The sequence below is a fragment of the Pleurodeles waltl genome, chromosome 10 (genome assembly GCF_031143425.1).
Source record: "Pleurodeles waltl isolate 20211129_DDA chromosome 10, aPleWal1.hap1.20221129, whole genome shotgun sequence".
NCBI classification, from domain to species: Eukaryota; Metazoa; Chordata; class Amphibia; order Caudata; family Salamandridae; genus Pleurodeles; species Pleurodeles waltl.
The window spans coordinates 38573403-38590185 of NC_090449.1; the positions used below are offsets into that span (position 1 = coordinate 38573403).

General features: G+C 44.0%; 1 protein-coding gene across 5 annotated transcripts in view; it reads left to right on the plus strand.

Moving 5' to 3' along the window:
* The window catches only part of LOC138261016 (methyl-CpG-binding domain protein 1-like), a 1081642-nt gene that overhangs the window by 296678 nt on the left and 768181 nt on the right, over nt 1-16783 (plus strand). For all 5 annotated transcript variants that reach the window (XM_069209617.1, XM_069209616.1, XM_069209620.1 and 2 more), the window contains one exon: nt 3175-3260. In XM_069209617.1, coding sequence (XP_069065718.1) covers nt 3175-3260 — 86 coding nt within the window. The remainder of the gene's footprint in view (nt 1-3174; nt 3261-16783) is intronic.

Here is a 16783-nt window from a genome sequence, read left to right on the forward strand (position 1 = left end):
AATTGCACGCTTGGCTCCTGAGTTCCGAGAGTTCCAGGATATGAACATTGATCAGGAATGCAGACGGATTTTATCTAGGGCACGAGCAGACAGTACAAATAAGACGTACAAGCTCAAATGGAAGAGATCTTGTGTTCGGTGCTCTCAGAACAAGTTCCATCCTCTACAGATGAAACCGTAACAAATTCTCTCGTACCTTCTCACCCTCTCAAAGGCTGGTCTATGCCATGAATCAGTTAAGATTCATTTGGCAGCTATAGCATCCTATAGACGCTCTGCTGATATGCCCTTGTCGTGTTGGCTCTCATTATCCTAAATGAGACTACTGGATGTTTGGGTATCAGGGTCGTTCTCAGTGTGGGGGACTAAGTCGAACCCACGGAGAAGGATCCCTGTCACCCTCGATCCCGTTTTGCTCCGGCTAACTAGCAGTGCCTCATCTCTCCCAAAGGGAAGGGATGATTGGGCAGCCGAGCGCATGACATCTTAGAGCTTCTCAGGGAAGTCGTGGTCACTCAGATCCTAACCAGCTCTCTCATACAAAGTGTGGCCTCAAATACAAATGACAAAGGCAGTTTAGGTTTTATAGATTGATTTAATAAAACGAATGCATTTTAGATAATAAGGCGTGAGCCGCAATAACCAGAACCGTACAACACAGTAGGATTGAAATAGTAACGAGGAGAGTGAAACAGAAATAACGCTATCATATTGTTACCAGATTACGTTCTCTCTACTAAGTTCTATTTTGAGCACAGCATGTTAAGCTCTAAGCTTGCCTTTCAGATTCCCCGGGAGGACATCAACCCTCATACCTGAGCAAAGGCCTGTGATCAGCATCTGCAACAGGGCCGTCAGCGTCTAGTTGTGGTTCCCTGGTCGGAATCTCCCTCTTACGTGTATTAGGACTAGGATGTGTTGTTATAACTAACATGTCGATGTGCTAAAAAACGTCCCTACGTAAGAATGTGTATCGTCTACGAACCCAAAAGACTAAACTCCTACCACGTCTATCGGCAATGTACCAGACTGTATCCTTGACTGAAGCACAGAGTGAGCAAGAATGTATTATTTGAGAACTCCGGTGCAGAAGTAGGCTAAACAGTGTGATAGAAGAAAATAAAATAAGACCGTGAAACTGGCTATTGAAAAATAACAGTGCGAGACTGAATAAAATGCATCTAGGGCAAAGTGCACAGAGGCCCAATGCTTTAAGCAAACTAATAAAATGCATCTAGGACAAAGTGCACAGAGGCCTAATGCTTTAAGCAAACGCGCAAAGGCTATATAAAAATGGCTACACTACACCCTCACTCGGCTCATCCAGGAATATTAAACCGTTCATGAAGGGCCTCTTCCGCACTTTCCCTCCGGTGCGTCCACCTCTGCCAGAGTGGCATCTGAATTTAGTCCTGTCCCAGCTAATGACAGCTCCGTTCGAACCTATTCACAGAGCTGAACTCAAGTACATCACATGGAAAGTGGCAACTCTGCTTGCTCTTACTTCCACCAGGAGAGTCAGCTATATACAGGCTTTTACTACTAAGGAACCTTTTCTGTTTTTTTCTGATGACTTTTTTTCTGCTCAGGACTAACCCCAGGTACATTCCTAAAGTGCCATCACCATTTCACCTGAATGAGCCCGTGATACTACAATTTTTTTTCCCAAATCCATCTACAATCGCAGAAAAGGCTCTGCATTCTTTGGACATCAAGAGATGCCTCAAATTTTACCTCCAAAGTACCAAACAAATAAGGAAAACAGATCAGCTGTTGGTATCTTATGCTCATGGACGGCAAGGAGCAGGGGTCACTAAGGCCACCATAGCCTGGTAGATTGCTTCTACAATTCAGTTTTGCCACACCAAAGCAGGAAAACCGTTGACTAAGCACCCGAGAGCGCACTCCACGAGAGCAGTCTCCACATCGGCTGCTCTGTTCCAGGGCATTGCTCTGGATAAAATATGACAGGCTGCGACATGGAGACTACGCACTCCTTTACGCAGCACTACTGTTTGGAGTCGTCGCAGAGAACTGACTCTCTAGTTGGACAAGCTGTCTTACGTCATCTCTTTCACTAAGGTGAGACCTTTCCTTTATTATGTAGAAACTTTTTTTTATATGTAATAGTCTATAATTGCTATGCAATATGGTTAAAGTTACTTATGTTTTAGGCTTATAATACAAGATTTATGAGCTGGTTATTTAGGAATATGTTTTAGAGGATTTCTATGCTCACACCCTCCATCCACTGCGGGCATGACGTTTATTAAGAGTACTGCTGGCTATTCAGATTCAAGCATGTTAATTTATGAAAGATCCAATACTGGATAAGAAAACATGTTACTTACCTGTAACTACAGTTATCCAGTATTGGTATCTTTCACAAATTCACATGACACCCACCCTCCTCCCCTTAGACGCTCGCATTTCCTCTCAGGTCATGATCCTTTTTCACTCTCGTGCTAGAAAATCTGAGGGAAAGAGCTTTTCTGGAGAGTGTTCTAGAGGGTGCTGGTACCTGATTGGCCAGCAACCAGGTTTGGGTCCTTTTCACAAAAGGACTTAATGAGTGACTTGTGTTACCGTTATAGCCTATAGGAAAAAAAATATTTGTTAATTATTGCTTTTCATGTACCATGGGACTCCGACTTCGAAGACGGGGATGATTCAAGCATGTGAATTTATGAAAGATACCAATACTGGATAACTGTAGTTACAGGTAAATAACTTGTTTTCTTCTTGCGTGCGCCAGGGAGTGAGGTTTAGGGGGAAAAAAACTTTGCAGGTATTGATACAGAATTTTTAACTTTTATGTACTACAGAAAATACTGCTCTTGACTGTGTTGGTGCTTGTACATTACCAAAACTCAGGGTGCTAATTCCTAAAGACCAGTCTGCTTAGTCAAAGCACACTGTATAGGGTAAATTTACCCTCTGATCTATTGTATCAATTTTATTTCAGCAGTGGACTGTTCAGTAAAATCATAAATGTTATATGTTTACCATAATAGAGTGGATGGGTAGAGGTGCTTTCATGATTCTTGAATGAAAGATACTGTGAGAAAACATTTTCAGCATTTCTCATGGGGCAGGACAATATACCTGAAAGGGACATATGCAGTGCGTTTTTTAAAAATGTTTTCAGGACATTGACGGCTCCCTTTCTTTTAGATGCTGTGAAGGCTGCAGAGATTGGTTTTCTGGAGTACTGTTTGGCAAAAATCCGTCTACTCACTGGCTTTGTGGAGACTGCAAAGGTTAGTATTTGAAAATGCAAATGTTGTTCTGCCTCGGTTGCAATAAAATGGGTTCTTCATTGGTAGTTCTTCTGTGTCCTCTGATCAGTTTTTAGCATAAGCAGTTCTGGCATGTTGATGTGCAACATAAAGCAATGTGTGCTTTAATCTGAATCTTTTTAAGGTTAAACAGGGTCGACATCAGCTGTAAAGGAATGACCAATAAGAGGTTAACGTGACAGAAGAAGCAGGCATTCTCTTTCTGTTTTCCACCTTATCTCTCCCATCTTCATTTCCAGAGGCCTAGTGGCAACATAAATGACTGCTGCCAGTAAGATATTGGTTTCCTTTGATATGTATCCGGGATATGTGGGCTCTTATGGGCTCTTTCCACTCACCTTGTCTGCTTTATCCTGAAGATGGACATCTTGTGTGTACCAGGGGTTGGTATTTTCCTCTCTCAAATTTGCTTTGTGGGTTTGAGGGGATAAGGTGAGCATTCTTCCTATTCCAGCAGTGTTTCCATGCCCTACTGCATACCACACCTCGTATGTCTGCAGTGCTTATGGTTTATCCCGGGGTTGGTGACTGAGGAGGGTGTTTCCCCCTTGCTCTTGCTGGATGATTTGGAACCTCTGCCTCCCTCCTGTCAGACTTGGAGGAGGTGCAAAATCCATGACCTCTTGGTGTGGGATACAGACACCCATTAAACAGAATTTTGGTAGCTGTGGAATTCCAATGCCCTGAAGGAGTTGGGAAGGGAAACGAGGAGTTGGCTTTCATAATCAACTAGTTTCATATTTATGCATAGGCCCTTTATTCATCAGTTATATTGCTGTGGATAGCTTAGTGCTCAGATGGGTTGGTGTGAATAAAAATGCCGAAAACGTGTCCATGTGTGGTGTAAGCCAGAACATCCAGGAAATTCCATATAAAGGTGTCTTTAAGAATTGAGAAGTGGAGCTTTGGGCATTTCTGAGATTAAGGCTATCTAGAAGGGGGAAGTAATGAATAGAAAGTAAATATGTGGGATGAGGATGGTTAGACAAACACAAGGTGCATTTTAGTGGTGAAAGCCTCCAAAAGTAAAGGAAGGAAAACCCGGATAGGATACACACACCATAAAATGACCTCTTTGAAACAAGAAAACTAAACACTGGAAAAAGAATATCTGTACCTTGGTTCTGTTTATGTTCTGGAAAGAGTGATTAATTTCTTCGGTTTCAATAAATAAAATCCCCTTCTCCAGCTGTCACATTTATTAAAGTAATTCAAATTGATTAACAGAAGTCAGTCTGATTACTCCAGTATTGGAACTTTCATAGATTCACATGCTTGAATCATTCCCCGTCGTCGAGATGGGAGTCCCGGTATAATTTTCATAAGTAATGTTAAAACATATTGAAGAGAAAAAGGCCCTAGGCCTCTTCAATTTGATAGTCTATCAGAGTCATTTTGTGAAAAGGACAAAACTTGATCCTCCACCAATCAGGCGACAGCACCCTTCAGAACCTCCTGAGAGAAGCTCTAGCACCTCAGATTTTCTACCGCACGTCGTGCTAGGGAGTCTCTTCAGAGCTCTGCTCTGTTTTCACACCTTTATTCAGCTCTTTTTCTCTCAGAGAAACTCATTTATTTGATTTGTCAGCTATTTTTCAACTATGTCTGACAAGGAAAAGAAAAGTCTCTTTAGAGACTGCAAGACTTGTGGGAAGAAAAGACTTCATTCTGAAGATCCTCATCAAGATTGCATTTACTGCCTCTATCCAGATCATTCAGCCAAGGACTGTAAGATTTGCCGTACTTTTTCTTCTAAGACCTTAAAGGATAGAGAAGGCAGATTATTAATATGGCTGCAGAAACTGAAACATAGGAAGGATCCAGTTTCTGATTCTGAGAGTGAGGAATCATCAACATCAAAGAGATCAAGTAAAAGGGCAAGATCACGCTCTAGATCTCCCTCACAAACCTCAAGGAAAGCCCTCAAAAAGACTGCCTCAGGGTCTTATAAGGGTCGCAGCCCATCTTCTTCCCCAACTAAACTCTCAAGTAAGGAGGGGAAAAGACATTCTTCCAGTTCTGAGAGGCACAGGAAATCCTCATCTGTTCCACCATCTGTGCCTTTCAAAAAGCTATCTTCTGTGACGGGAAAAAAGGCCTCGTCGACGGACTCCCCGTCGACGGCACCGTCGGTGGACGCATTGCCGACGACTCCAGCTACGTTAAGTGTCCCATCATCCACGGCTCCGTCGGCGACATCAACGACGACTTCAGCGTCGACGACCGTCTACACCTCGTCATCGTCGACGGCGCGGATGTCAGTGTCAGCTTTACCGTCGACGGTAGACTCGTCGGCGAAGCTTGCGGCTATTAAAATAACAGTGCGTCCAGCGTCGACGGCACCGTCTACGACAAAGTCAGTTTACACGTCGTCGACGAGATCGTCGACGAGGGAAAAATATCAAAAGAGAACAGAAAAATTAACTCCAACCCGCACTTCACCTAGTAAGGTATCCTCCCTGGTACCAGTACATCTTTTGGAGGGAGATGAAGATTCAGATGAAGATGGGCCTTTTGGTACAGCCCACAGCCCCTCTGAATTAAATGTAAAATATCAGGAAGAGGAGGAATATGAGGAAGCTTATGATCCCCAGGCTTCCTTGGAGCATCAGCAGTATCAACAGGGAACGTATATCCCTTCCGACCTGCTTACTGGCCTTAGAGCCATGTTGGTGGATTATAACAGAAGGTTTCCTCCACAAGGAGAGCAGCCTCATCCATCGCCCATTTCTGGTCCTTCTAGTCCACATCAAAGACCAACGTCTTTGCATCTTACGGATGTGGCCACCCCAGACATGACAATTCCCCAAGACACTGACATTTCAGAAGGAGATCAAGAAGAAGGAGAACTCACAGATACTCACTCCGAGTGGGACGAGTATATTATTCCTGCTCCATCTTCTCCTTCTCATTCGAAGGTGGAGTCCCCACCTGAAGACATTGGAGGTTTTCATAATCTCCTAGAGAGGGCAGCCAAGTGTTTTGCATTACCGCTACCTACGAAGCAAACAGATTGCTTCCTTTATGATTTTAAAGAGCCCTTCCAGAAGTCTGTGCGCTCCATCCCGATGGTGAACTACTTGTGGGAAGAAGGCCTTAAAGTCATGACTAATCCAGCAACAGTCACAGCAGTTTTACCACGTCTGGATAAAAAATACAAAGCTCCTGATGATGCCCCAACATGCTTGACAGGCCATCCTCCTCCAGATTCGGTAGTAGCTCAAGCGGCTCAAAGAAGATCAAAGAATCCTTCTGCTCCGATTTCCGCGCCCCCAGATAAGGAGGGTAGAAGGTTAGATAACATAGGAAAAAGATTCTCTTCTATGGCCAGCCTAGTGCTTAGAGCTGCCAACTCCTTGGCTATTTTGTCTCGATACGACAGACAGCTTTGGGCGGATATTGCACCTTTCATCAATCAACTGCCGGAAGACGTAAAATCAGAGGCAAATAAGACGGTGCGAGAGGGTCAACGCACGTCTGCAGAGCTTATAGACAGTGCAATGGATATAGCGACCACTGCTTTCAGACAGCTTGCAGGTGCTGCTGTATTAAGAAGACAAGGCTGGCTCAAAGCCACCTCATTTCGTCCAGAAGTCCAGAATAAGATCCTAGACTTACCCTTTGATGGCCAAGCGTTATTTGGGAAACATGTGGACGAAGCCCTACAGTCAATTAAAACGGACACGGACACTGCAAGGTCACTAGGAACCCTGCAATATCGGAAATCGTCCTTTCGTCCTAGGGGGCGCGGCCGGCCCTCTTACAGAGGGGGATATCAACAACAGAGATACTCTTCCTATCCATCATCTTCACAACAATTTCGGCCATACTATTCCCAAAGGCAACCGCCACAACCAGCCTATAATAGACCGGCAGGCCGTGGACGCTCAACCCGCCCTGCTAAGGATTCAGCTTGTAGAACCTGATGTTTTCGAGGCGCCGGCTACGCCCAGTCTTCCTCCTGTCACCCTGGGCGGAAGAATTTCCTTATTTCTCAGTCAATGGCAAACCACGTCAGACAAGTGGGTCCTACAATTAGTGGAACGGGGCCATACTTTAGAATTTGTCCAGAAACCTCCCTCCAACCCTCCCCGCAGGACTCCTTCAAGATACCCTCAACAACTCAAAGAAGAGGTCTACAAGCTCCTTCTCAAGGGAGCTATAGAGAAGGTGCTGCGGGATCAACGAGGAACAGGATTTTATTCCAGGTTCTTCATAATTCGAAAAAAGTGGAAGGATTGGAGACCGATCCTCGATTCAAGGCAACTAAATGTATCCCTAAAGAAGCAATCGTTTCGAATGATCAGCCTGCAAGACGTCCTTCTGCGTCTCAATCAAAGAGATTTTATGTCATCGCTAGACCTCAAGGACGCATACTTCCACATACCAATCCACCCTGCCCACAGAAAGTATCTGAGATTTATCGTAGCCGGGAGCCATTATCAATATCGCGTCCTTCCCTTCGGGCTCAAATCAGCCCCAAGAATATTTACCAAATGCAGAGCACCAGTGGCAGCCTTTCTCAGGAGAAGAAAGCACCAGGTCTTTCCATACTTAGACGACTGGTTAATAAAGGCAAAGACTTACACAGGAGCACACAAGTCAACAAGAAAGTGCGTTTCCTTGCTGACCAATCTCGGATTCACGATCAACTGGGAGAAGTCCAACCCTCTACCAGGCCGCAGTATTACTTTTCTGGGAGCAAAACTGAACACGGAATCTGGCATCGCATGTCCCACGTTAGAGAGACAACAAAGGTTACTAACCCTAGGGAGTTTCATACAAAGAAGACGAAAGGTTACAGTCCGTCTCTTCAAATCACTATTGGGCATGATGTCTTCATGCATACCTCTGATCCCTCTGTGTTGGCTAAAGATGCGCCCCTTGCAGGAGCAGCTAAACCGTCAATGGCTTCAAGTATCAGGAACTTTCGAAGACCAGATACAAATTACTCCGATAATGATCAAAACTCTCAAGTGGTGGTCTCAAAAGCATCTCTCAATCGGTCTCTCGTTTCTTCAACAGCCAGCCCCGTGGACCATAACAACAGATGCCTCACTGGAAGGCTGGGGCGCAGTATTACAGGACCTGAAAATAAGTGGCAAATGGTCAACTCATCTGGCATCAAGGCATATCAATTGGCTAGAACTCAGGGCAGTGCACCTTGCTTTACAAGCGTTTCTCCAAAGAATCCATGGATCGCGAGTGGTGATAAGAACGGACAACACCACTACGATGCACTATCTCAACAAACAAGGAGGTACAAGATCTCTCACCCTCTCCAGGGAAGCCCAAGCGATCTGGAACTGGGCCTCGCAGCAAGGCGTCACACTATCGGCGGTGCACTTGCCGGGAATAAACAACAAAGCAGCAGATGCACTCAGCAGACAGAAATCGGAATGCCACGAGTGGGAATTAGACCAGACGGTACTCACCCAGATTTTTTCCCAGTGGGGAACACCAACAGTGGATCTGTTTGCGAAGAAGGACAACGCCAAATGCCAGTTCTTCGCAAGTTGGCATCACCAAAAGGGATCTTGGGGGAATGCGTTTTCGATAGTCTGGTCAGACATCTTTGCTTACGCCTTTCCTCCCATTCCGTTGATCCCAAGGGTCCTCACGAAGATGAAAACAGAACCGTGCACTCTCATACTGATAGCCCCGTACTGGCCGCGCCAACATTGGTTCACAGAGCTCCTCATTCTCTCAGTCAAACCTCATATTCCGCTGGAGCCGTTACCTCATTTACTAACAATGAACAACGGCCAAGTTCGACACCCCGATCCACACTCAATGCGGTTAGCGGCATGGCTCCTCACCACAGAGAATTTGCGCATTTGAATATCCCGCAGGACTGCAGAGATATTTTGTCACAGGCCAGAGCGGATAGCACTAACAAGGCGTATCAGTGTAAATGGAGGAGATTCTGTGCCTGGTGTCATCAACGTCAAATTGACCCTTTCCTTTCACTACCAGAAGAGATTTTGCCGTATCTCTTAGAGTTAGCTCGATCTGGCCTAGCACACTCGTCCATTAAAGTTCATGTAGCAGCCATAGCTGCATACAGACTTTCAGAGGACACACCCTCGCTCTTCTCTTCTCGGCTGATTAAGAGATTTCTAAAGGGGCTGTTCAGGGTTTACCCTCCTTTCAGACCTCCACCACCTTCGTGGAACCTGAACATTGTTTTGGCACAACTGATGAAGCATCCTTTTGAACCGATCCACTGTGCTTCCCTCAAACATTTATCGTGGAAGGTTGCCTTATTGATAGCTCTTACATCAGCTAGGCGGGTCAGTGAGGTACAGGCGCTCTCCATCCAAGAGCCATTCCTACAGTTTAAACAAGATAGACTACTAATGCGCACTAACCCGCATTTTATTCCAAAGGTTCCGTCAGACTTTCACATTAACGAACCTTTGGTCTTCAAGTCTTTTTTCCCTCATCCATCTACTCCAGCAGAGAGGGCATTACACTCTCTAGACATGAAAAGATGCGTTCAATTTTATTTGGACAGGACAAAAGCTTTTCGCTGCTCTAATCAGCTATTTGTGGCGTACAGTGCCCCTAGGAAGAGTATTTCAAGATGGATCGCCTCTGCTATTCGCTTCTGCCATCAGGTAGCGGGCAAACCCTTGCAGTCATCTGTACATGCTCACTCGACGAGAAAAGTCTCATCGTCAGCGGCACTGTTTGCCGGAGTGCCACTACAAGACATATGTAGGGCAGCAACATGGAAGAGCTGTCATACCTTTACTAAGCACTATTGCTTGGAGTCCCTCTCGCACGGAGAGGTAGCAGTGGGCCAAGCGGTTCTCAGGAATCTCTTCAGGTGAAGGTGAGCCATTTCTCCTACATCCATCCATCCTAGAAAAGGTATGCACATAAAAAAAAAAAGAAAAAAAAAAAAAGAAGTGTATCTAAAGATAATAGAACACTATCATAATCCCATAGTAAGCGGGTTATCAGATATTGATCAGGTTACATTAATGTCTTATGTTTTAATACTGGTTTGTTATTTAAATTTCAGCATGTATCTTCACAGGAATATCCCTATTTATATTAGAGATAAAAAGATACTTTTATTTATGTATATATACGTGTGTATAGATAGATGTGTATATATGTATATCTATATATAGATATATATGTAGGGACATATGTCAGTACACTCATATACTTCATCACTTTATACATGATGATGATGATAAGGTTTTGTGGTCTAAGATAACCTGTTTATTTAAAGGGTTGTCATTTTACAATGTGCATACTTATTGCTTTCTACTCTGATTCAAGCATGTGAATCTATGAAAGTTCCAATACTGGAGTAAGAAAATAAGTTACTTACCTGTAACTGTAGTTCTCCAGTATTGGAATCTTTCATAGATTCACATGCGACCCACCCACCTCCCCGGAGAAGCTCACTTCACCTCTTTCTTTCTAGTAGTACATATACTCATTGTAATATACGCACTTGTGCGTGGAAAATCTGAGGTGCTAGAGCTTCTCTCAGGAGGTTCTGAAGGGTGCTGTCGCCTGATTGGTGGAGGATCAAGTTTGGTCCTTTTCACAAAATGACTCTGATAGACTATCAAATTGAAGAGGCCTAGGGCCTTTTTCTCTTCAATATGTTTTAACATTACTTATGAAAATTATACCGGGACTCCCATCTCGACGACAGGGAATGATTCAAGCATGTGAATCTATGAAAGATTCAAATACTGGAGAACTACAGATAAGTAACTTATTTTCTTCTAGATTTTACGAGGCATAGCTAAAATGTTAACCTTTTCAAGCTCACCTTGCAACAGTTTTAAGGGGTTATAGCTGTGCCAGTTTTCAGTAAACTAATTACAGCACACATTCTGATTGAAGTTCTGTTTCAATGCCAAGTTTAGCTTACATCTTTTCGTTGGCTTTTTTCTCTAAGTGCAATTCAAATTTTCTATGGGACCTTAAAATGGAAAACATAACTTGTTGCACCCTCCCTTTAAATGTATTTTTTTTTTGTTTTTACCATGCGCAGATCTTCACCAAAATTGATTTGTTAGGCCTCAACCAGCAGGTTACTCCTAGCATTTGCCCATTTTGATGATGATCCATGCATAGGGCTGGAAGCTATAGGCAAATCAAAAGATGACAATTCAGTGGATGGTGCATGTAAACCATAACTACACATGGGCAACCAACACTGTTATATTCACTGAGAAAATCACATTTATAATTGAGTTAGGAGTTTGGCTCAAATGCTCAAAACCTTTGAAATTCTTCAATAATGGTCTCCAGCATTGAATCTGTCATTGTTTCACATGCTTGATTCATTGCCTTCGTCATAGTGGGAGTCCCTCACAAACGACAACATAACTCGGTATTGGCAGCTTTAAAAAAAAGTGCCGACCTAGTTCTAAAGGAATCAAACTTCAGTCAGTGATGTCCAATTTGTAATGCACGTTGTGTGGAAATAGTTCTTGAGTCAGATAAATAAACTTTTAGGTGTTTTTGTTGGGTTTTGGTGTACGTTTGAACCCTGTTGCTCTGAGAATATTGACAATGGAAAAATCCAGACAAACACTTCAGAAAGCATGTGATTCTTTTGGACAAATTAAGGTTTTCTCAGGTGGCCCTCACAAGAATCGGTATTTAAAGCCTCTAACCAAATCACAAAGCCAAGTACTCTAAGATCTGCAGAAATGTCTCTGCCAAGACCCAGAGCTACTAATGATTGAAATAACAGGTAGATACGACAGACAGACATGTTCTGATATAGGCTGTTATCTGGATCTTTTTAATCTTCAATGTCAATAGAAAAATCCTCTGGATTTCCATGCAGAACTCGCTCTAGTGATAGTAATTCCTCCGAAAGAGTCGATTGGAGCCATTAAAATTTCCTTAGACTCCTAAAATTATGATAATCCTGAAGAGACTCCCTGCATCGAAGAAGGTTTCAGAGAAGGCTAATGGTTTCAAGAAGGGTCTTTCTTCTCCAAGGGATTTATCAGAGGATCCAGTTGTACCATCTGGTACTACTTTGCCAACTCTTCCTCCTTTGTGCCATCTTCATATAAAATAGAGGGGGAGGTCTCCTTCATTATCGCCTTTTCTAAAAATTCTCATTTGACTTCCTATACTTCCTCCCGTCCTCCAGGCTCTCCATTTAGTCTCGCCTATAAATAACATTCCTTTGTACCAAGTGGTGTTGCTGGGTTGTGCTGCCAAATTGTGCATTTCATTGGAGGAATCCTCAAACGTTATTCTCTGTAATTGTTGAGACACTACAACACAGACCACAGTCTAGGTCTTTGCGGCTATTGGTTCCTTGGTTTCTGGAAATTACAGAAGGCAAATTTGTAACTTCATTGTCAAGCAGGTTGACCTCCAGGCTCTTGGAAAAAAATATAAGGCCCCCAAACAAAATCCCTAATAGGATTCATATAATAGTATCTGCTATGCAGTAATATCACATTGTATTGGATACTTATACCTGCAGAGTCCTAGGTGCCAGACTGGATCCGGTAATTACAAAGCTCTCATGTCACCGGTAGGGGCACTGGGTTTGTATCAATGGCAGAAGCGACATCAGATGACATCATATAGCACCCACCCTAGCTCAACTTCAGTCCACTTTTTCCTGGGTTTTGGATGCAGACCCATAGCTTGCTCTCTCTTGAGAGGTGAGTTTTCCTCCAAACAAATATAACTTTGTGCAGTACTTTACTGCCACCAGAACATTTGGGCTTCAAGCCCTCTAGGGATTGCAAAGGGCAGATATCCTTCACTAATCTGCATGACATCTGTTTGTGGTTCTTTGGGTCAGACCGCAATTTTCTCTCTTGTGACTTCTGCAAAAGTAGGTATAGGAGGCTGGCTTAGTTTATGGTGTACATCTATTGTGTGGCACCCTATACTTAGTCCAAGGAACCCTTATTGATAGTGAGTGGGTGTCCAGATAGCGAAAGCTCTCTAGAGGTAGTGGAGGGAAGCAGCTGAAGCTTATCCAGGAGGAATGTAAAGAACTTATACAACAGTAGTCAGACAGTAACTCTTTCACAAGAAAGAACCACACAAGTGTTGCAAAAATGAAGGATTCAGTAATACTAGCATTGATATATCTTCCTTTGGAGATATCTACACACAATAAATACACCAAAGAACAAGCAGAAATAGCATAAAATGTACAGGACCCTATGGGGGCGGCCAAGCCATATACAAATTAAGTGGAATGCAAAGTAGTGACCCTAACCAAGATAATTTTGGTAGCTAGCTTGGGGCTGTGGGTAAATGAAAACACCAGAGATAAGTATGGTAAGTGTCCCCCAACGGCCAGGTGCAAGGTGGTTACCTACCCAGTTGTCCCGTAGACTAACAAGGGAGTAGTGGTTGGAGTTTGTGTGATTCAGGACCCTTCCCAGGGGACCCGGAGGAAACCAACAGACAAGAGGAGGATTAGAGAGTGCCCTAACTGAGGATTCCCAGATGTCAGGAGTACCTACACCGGGGGACCTGGATGCAGAGGGGAGAAGGGGCACTCTTTGAAGTCAGTGGAAGCCTTGGATTGTCCAGCTGCCGTCACAACCTGTGGAGCAGACTGGTGAAACGCAGGAATGGATTGTGGATGTGGAGGACCTTGAAAGGAGGGGGACAGGATCCTGCACCCTCGAGGTGTCCAGGTGGTAATGCCCACCCTCCTAGAGGTGAAGTTCCGGCAAGTCGGTGGAGCAAGAAGTCCAGCTGCGAGGTCCATGAGCTACAGAAGATCCTGGGAGTCACCTACGAGCCGTCCCTTGACAGTCACCAGATTGCAGGAGGATTGGTGACCAGCCAGATTACCAACAAGCACTCCAAATGCAACCTGGAACTAAAGAGGGATTTACAGAGTTTTGGGGACCAGCAAGGTCCAGGAGACTCTACCTTTGAAGGGGAGTCAGGGCTGGCCCTCAGCACGTAGGAAGGTCAGCAGACATCGTTGGAGCCACCACCAGTGACCCACCAGCGATGGACACAGGAAGTAAACAAGGAGCCCTCAGCAGCACAACAAAACAGAAGTCCCACGTCGCAGAAGTTGCAGGACAGGGGCTTATCTTGTAGTGGATCCTATTTAGTTGTAATGGGAATCAGGAGTTCTTAGCCTTCTGGCTTACAGGCCCGTGCCCCCATCACCTTGTGACTTTTAGCCTACTTAGCTTGCTCTGTTTTAGCACATTTATTTAATTGTTTCTTCCAAGATGGCTCCCATGCTCATAGTTAAGAAGGTGTTTTAGTTATCAGTGCCACTCTGTAAAGGCATCACTATCCGCGTCAAAGATAAGTGAGATACGTAGGTATTCACATCATGTACTTTCCCACTTTCGTGTGACAGTAACATAATTTACCTTTTCAGGGAATTATTTATATGATTGCTGCCCCAAGCATGCCTTCTTATCTAATGTTTGGTAACATACCTGCGTCAGGGGTCCTACAAGATTTGTATAAATACATCTCACACAGACAAGATAATTGGAGAGATTTCTACCAGATGCCATCAACGCTAACTATGCAACATGTCGCCTTGACGCAGACCCAGCCTTTGTGTCCCGATGGAGTCTGATCTTGAGACCTCATTCCAAGGTAACATGGGTTGTGGGACTCTTCTTGTGGACATGGTACTGGCAGATTAGGTTTAACACACCCAGCTCTTTTTAGGTTAGAGATTAGGTTCATCATTCTAGGGTATTAAGGCCTATTTCACATCTATTTCATATTACATGTTATTGCAAGATGGTGGAGGTGTTCGTGATCATGACTCTCGTTTTTACCATTCTGTTTCTTGCATTGTTCATTATCATAATCATTGCAGCCTATACATTTTACAGTAGATTTCAGTCTTGTTAATAATACATATTGAAAACTTTACTGCATCTCCTTTGTTGCCTATGTGTGACTGAGGCTTGTTGCTTATATGAGAAAAGAGTAATCTCCATTTAACTGCGACCTCCCTGCAATGTCACACTCTTGAGTCCTTGTGTAAAGGCTGCACCTTTTACTGTTTAGTTTTTTTTGGTCAAGTACTGCTTGTGAGCCGGGAGTGTTAGGCTGACAGTTGCGACTTGTAGGATTGGCCTAGTCGCCTACAAATATAAGTGCTGTCATCTTTAAACCAGCAGTCTTGCCTAGAGCAAGAGTCAAACTACGACATGGCGCCACCAATGATGGTGTTAAGGCACTAATTTACAGATACCCTGATTATCACCGTCTCACACACAAGTACCATTATACGGAGATGTCTGTGGTCTTGGGGAAGATCCTCCTGAGCTGAACAGGGAGCACCTAATTAGGCTGTAGGTTGTTCAAGCTCAAAATATTAAAAAGACTTTCTCCCTACGTGATGTTCCATCTCTACCCATTACACTATGTGGCTAGCGCCATGGACATTCCTGAGAATGTCAGACAAGCATTAACACTACACCTAGTAGCACATGGCTTAACAGGCGAGGGCGGGATGTCACATTCATCGTAGAAGCTAATGAAGCTTACCAGACAGAAACATTCTACTCCTGGGTCACCTTTCCTCAGGAAGACCAAAGATCATACATGTTCCACAAATACAGAATTGCAGTCGTACCACAACGGTCCCAGGCATTCCAGTATCTTGAAATTCCGATTACTTATCAAGAACATCAGAACTGGTTAAATGGCGCCGGCGCCCTACCACATGTGATACAGCCCATGAGATTAGGCCCCTCAGATAATGAATGGCAATTGTGGCCTATGTTTGCCACATATACACCTCTCCCCTGTGTACAAAACATGCAGGCAGCTGATCTGCCCAATCTATACATTGAGCTAGTAACACTATATAGATGACTTGTTCAGTTCGTAATGCGAACTCTGAACACAACACCAGCACGTCCAGCAGCACCTGCTGGATACCAGTTGGGTACTAAAGGGATTAATCCACAAACAGAACATTCTTTCATGGGTAAAGTACCCACGGAACAGGAGAGAATCCTATTCTGGATTGCCCAGAAAACAAATCAGCTGGAAGCTGTGTTTCCCCATAAGGGGACCACAGGATAAACATAGAATTCTTACAATGTGCTTGCCCTCCGGGATGGTTTCCTTGGTAGAAGTCTGCACCACATGGGGTACAGCCTTCGCTGCATTTTATACCACCACATATGGTACCCCAACACTTGCCAATGTACTGGAAGTGTTACAACAAATTCAGAACAAACATGGGGCTGCACCAACCCTAGACTTAGGGATGAAATGAATGCATAATTGTGATGCAGTCTCCTCAGTCAAACTCAGTAACGTTAAAGGGGAAGTGATAGCACTAGCTATACGTTAAAGGGGAAGTGATAACACTGGCTATATGCCAGCTGCTCCGAGCGATTCCACTCTTGGAACATGAGAAACAGCTACCAAAAATAATTTCACACACCTATACCAGTACAGGACGGGATCGTTTGGGAGCCAAGCTGAAAAAGCCTGAAATACAAAGTACC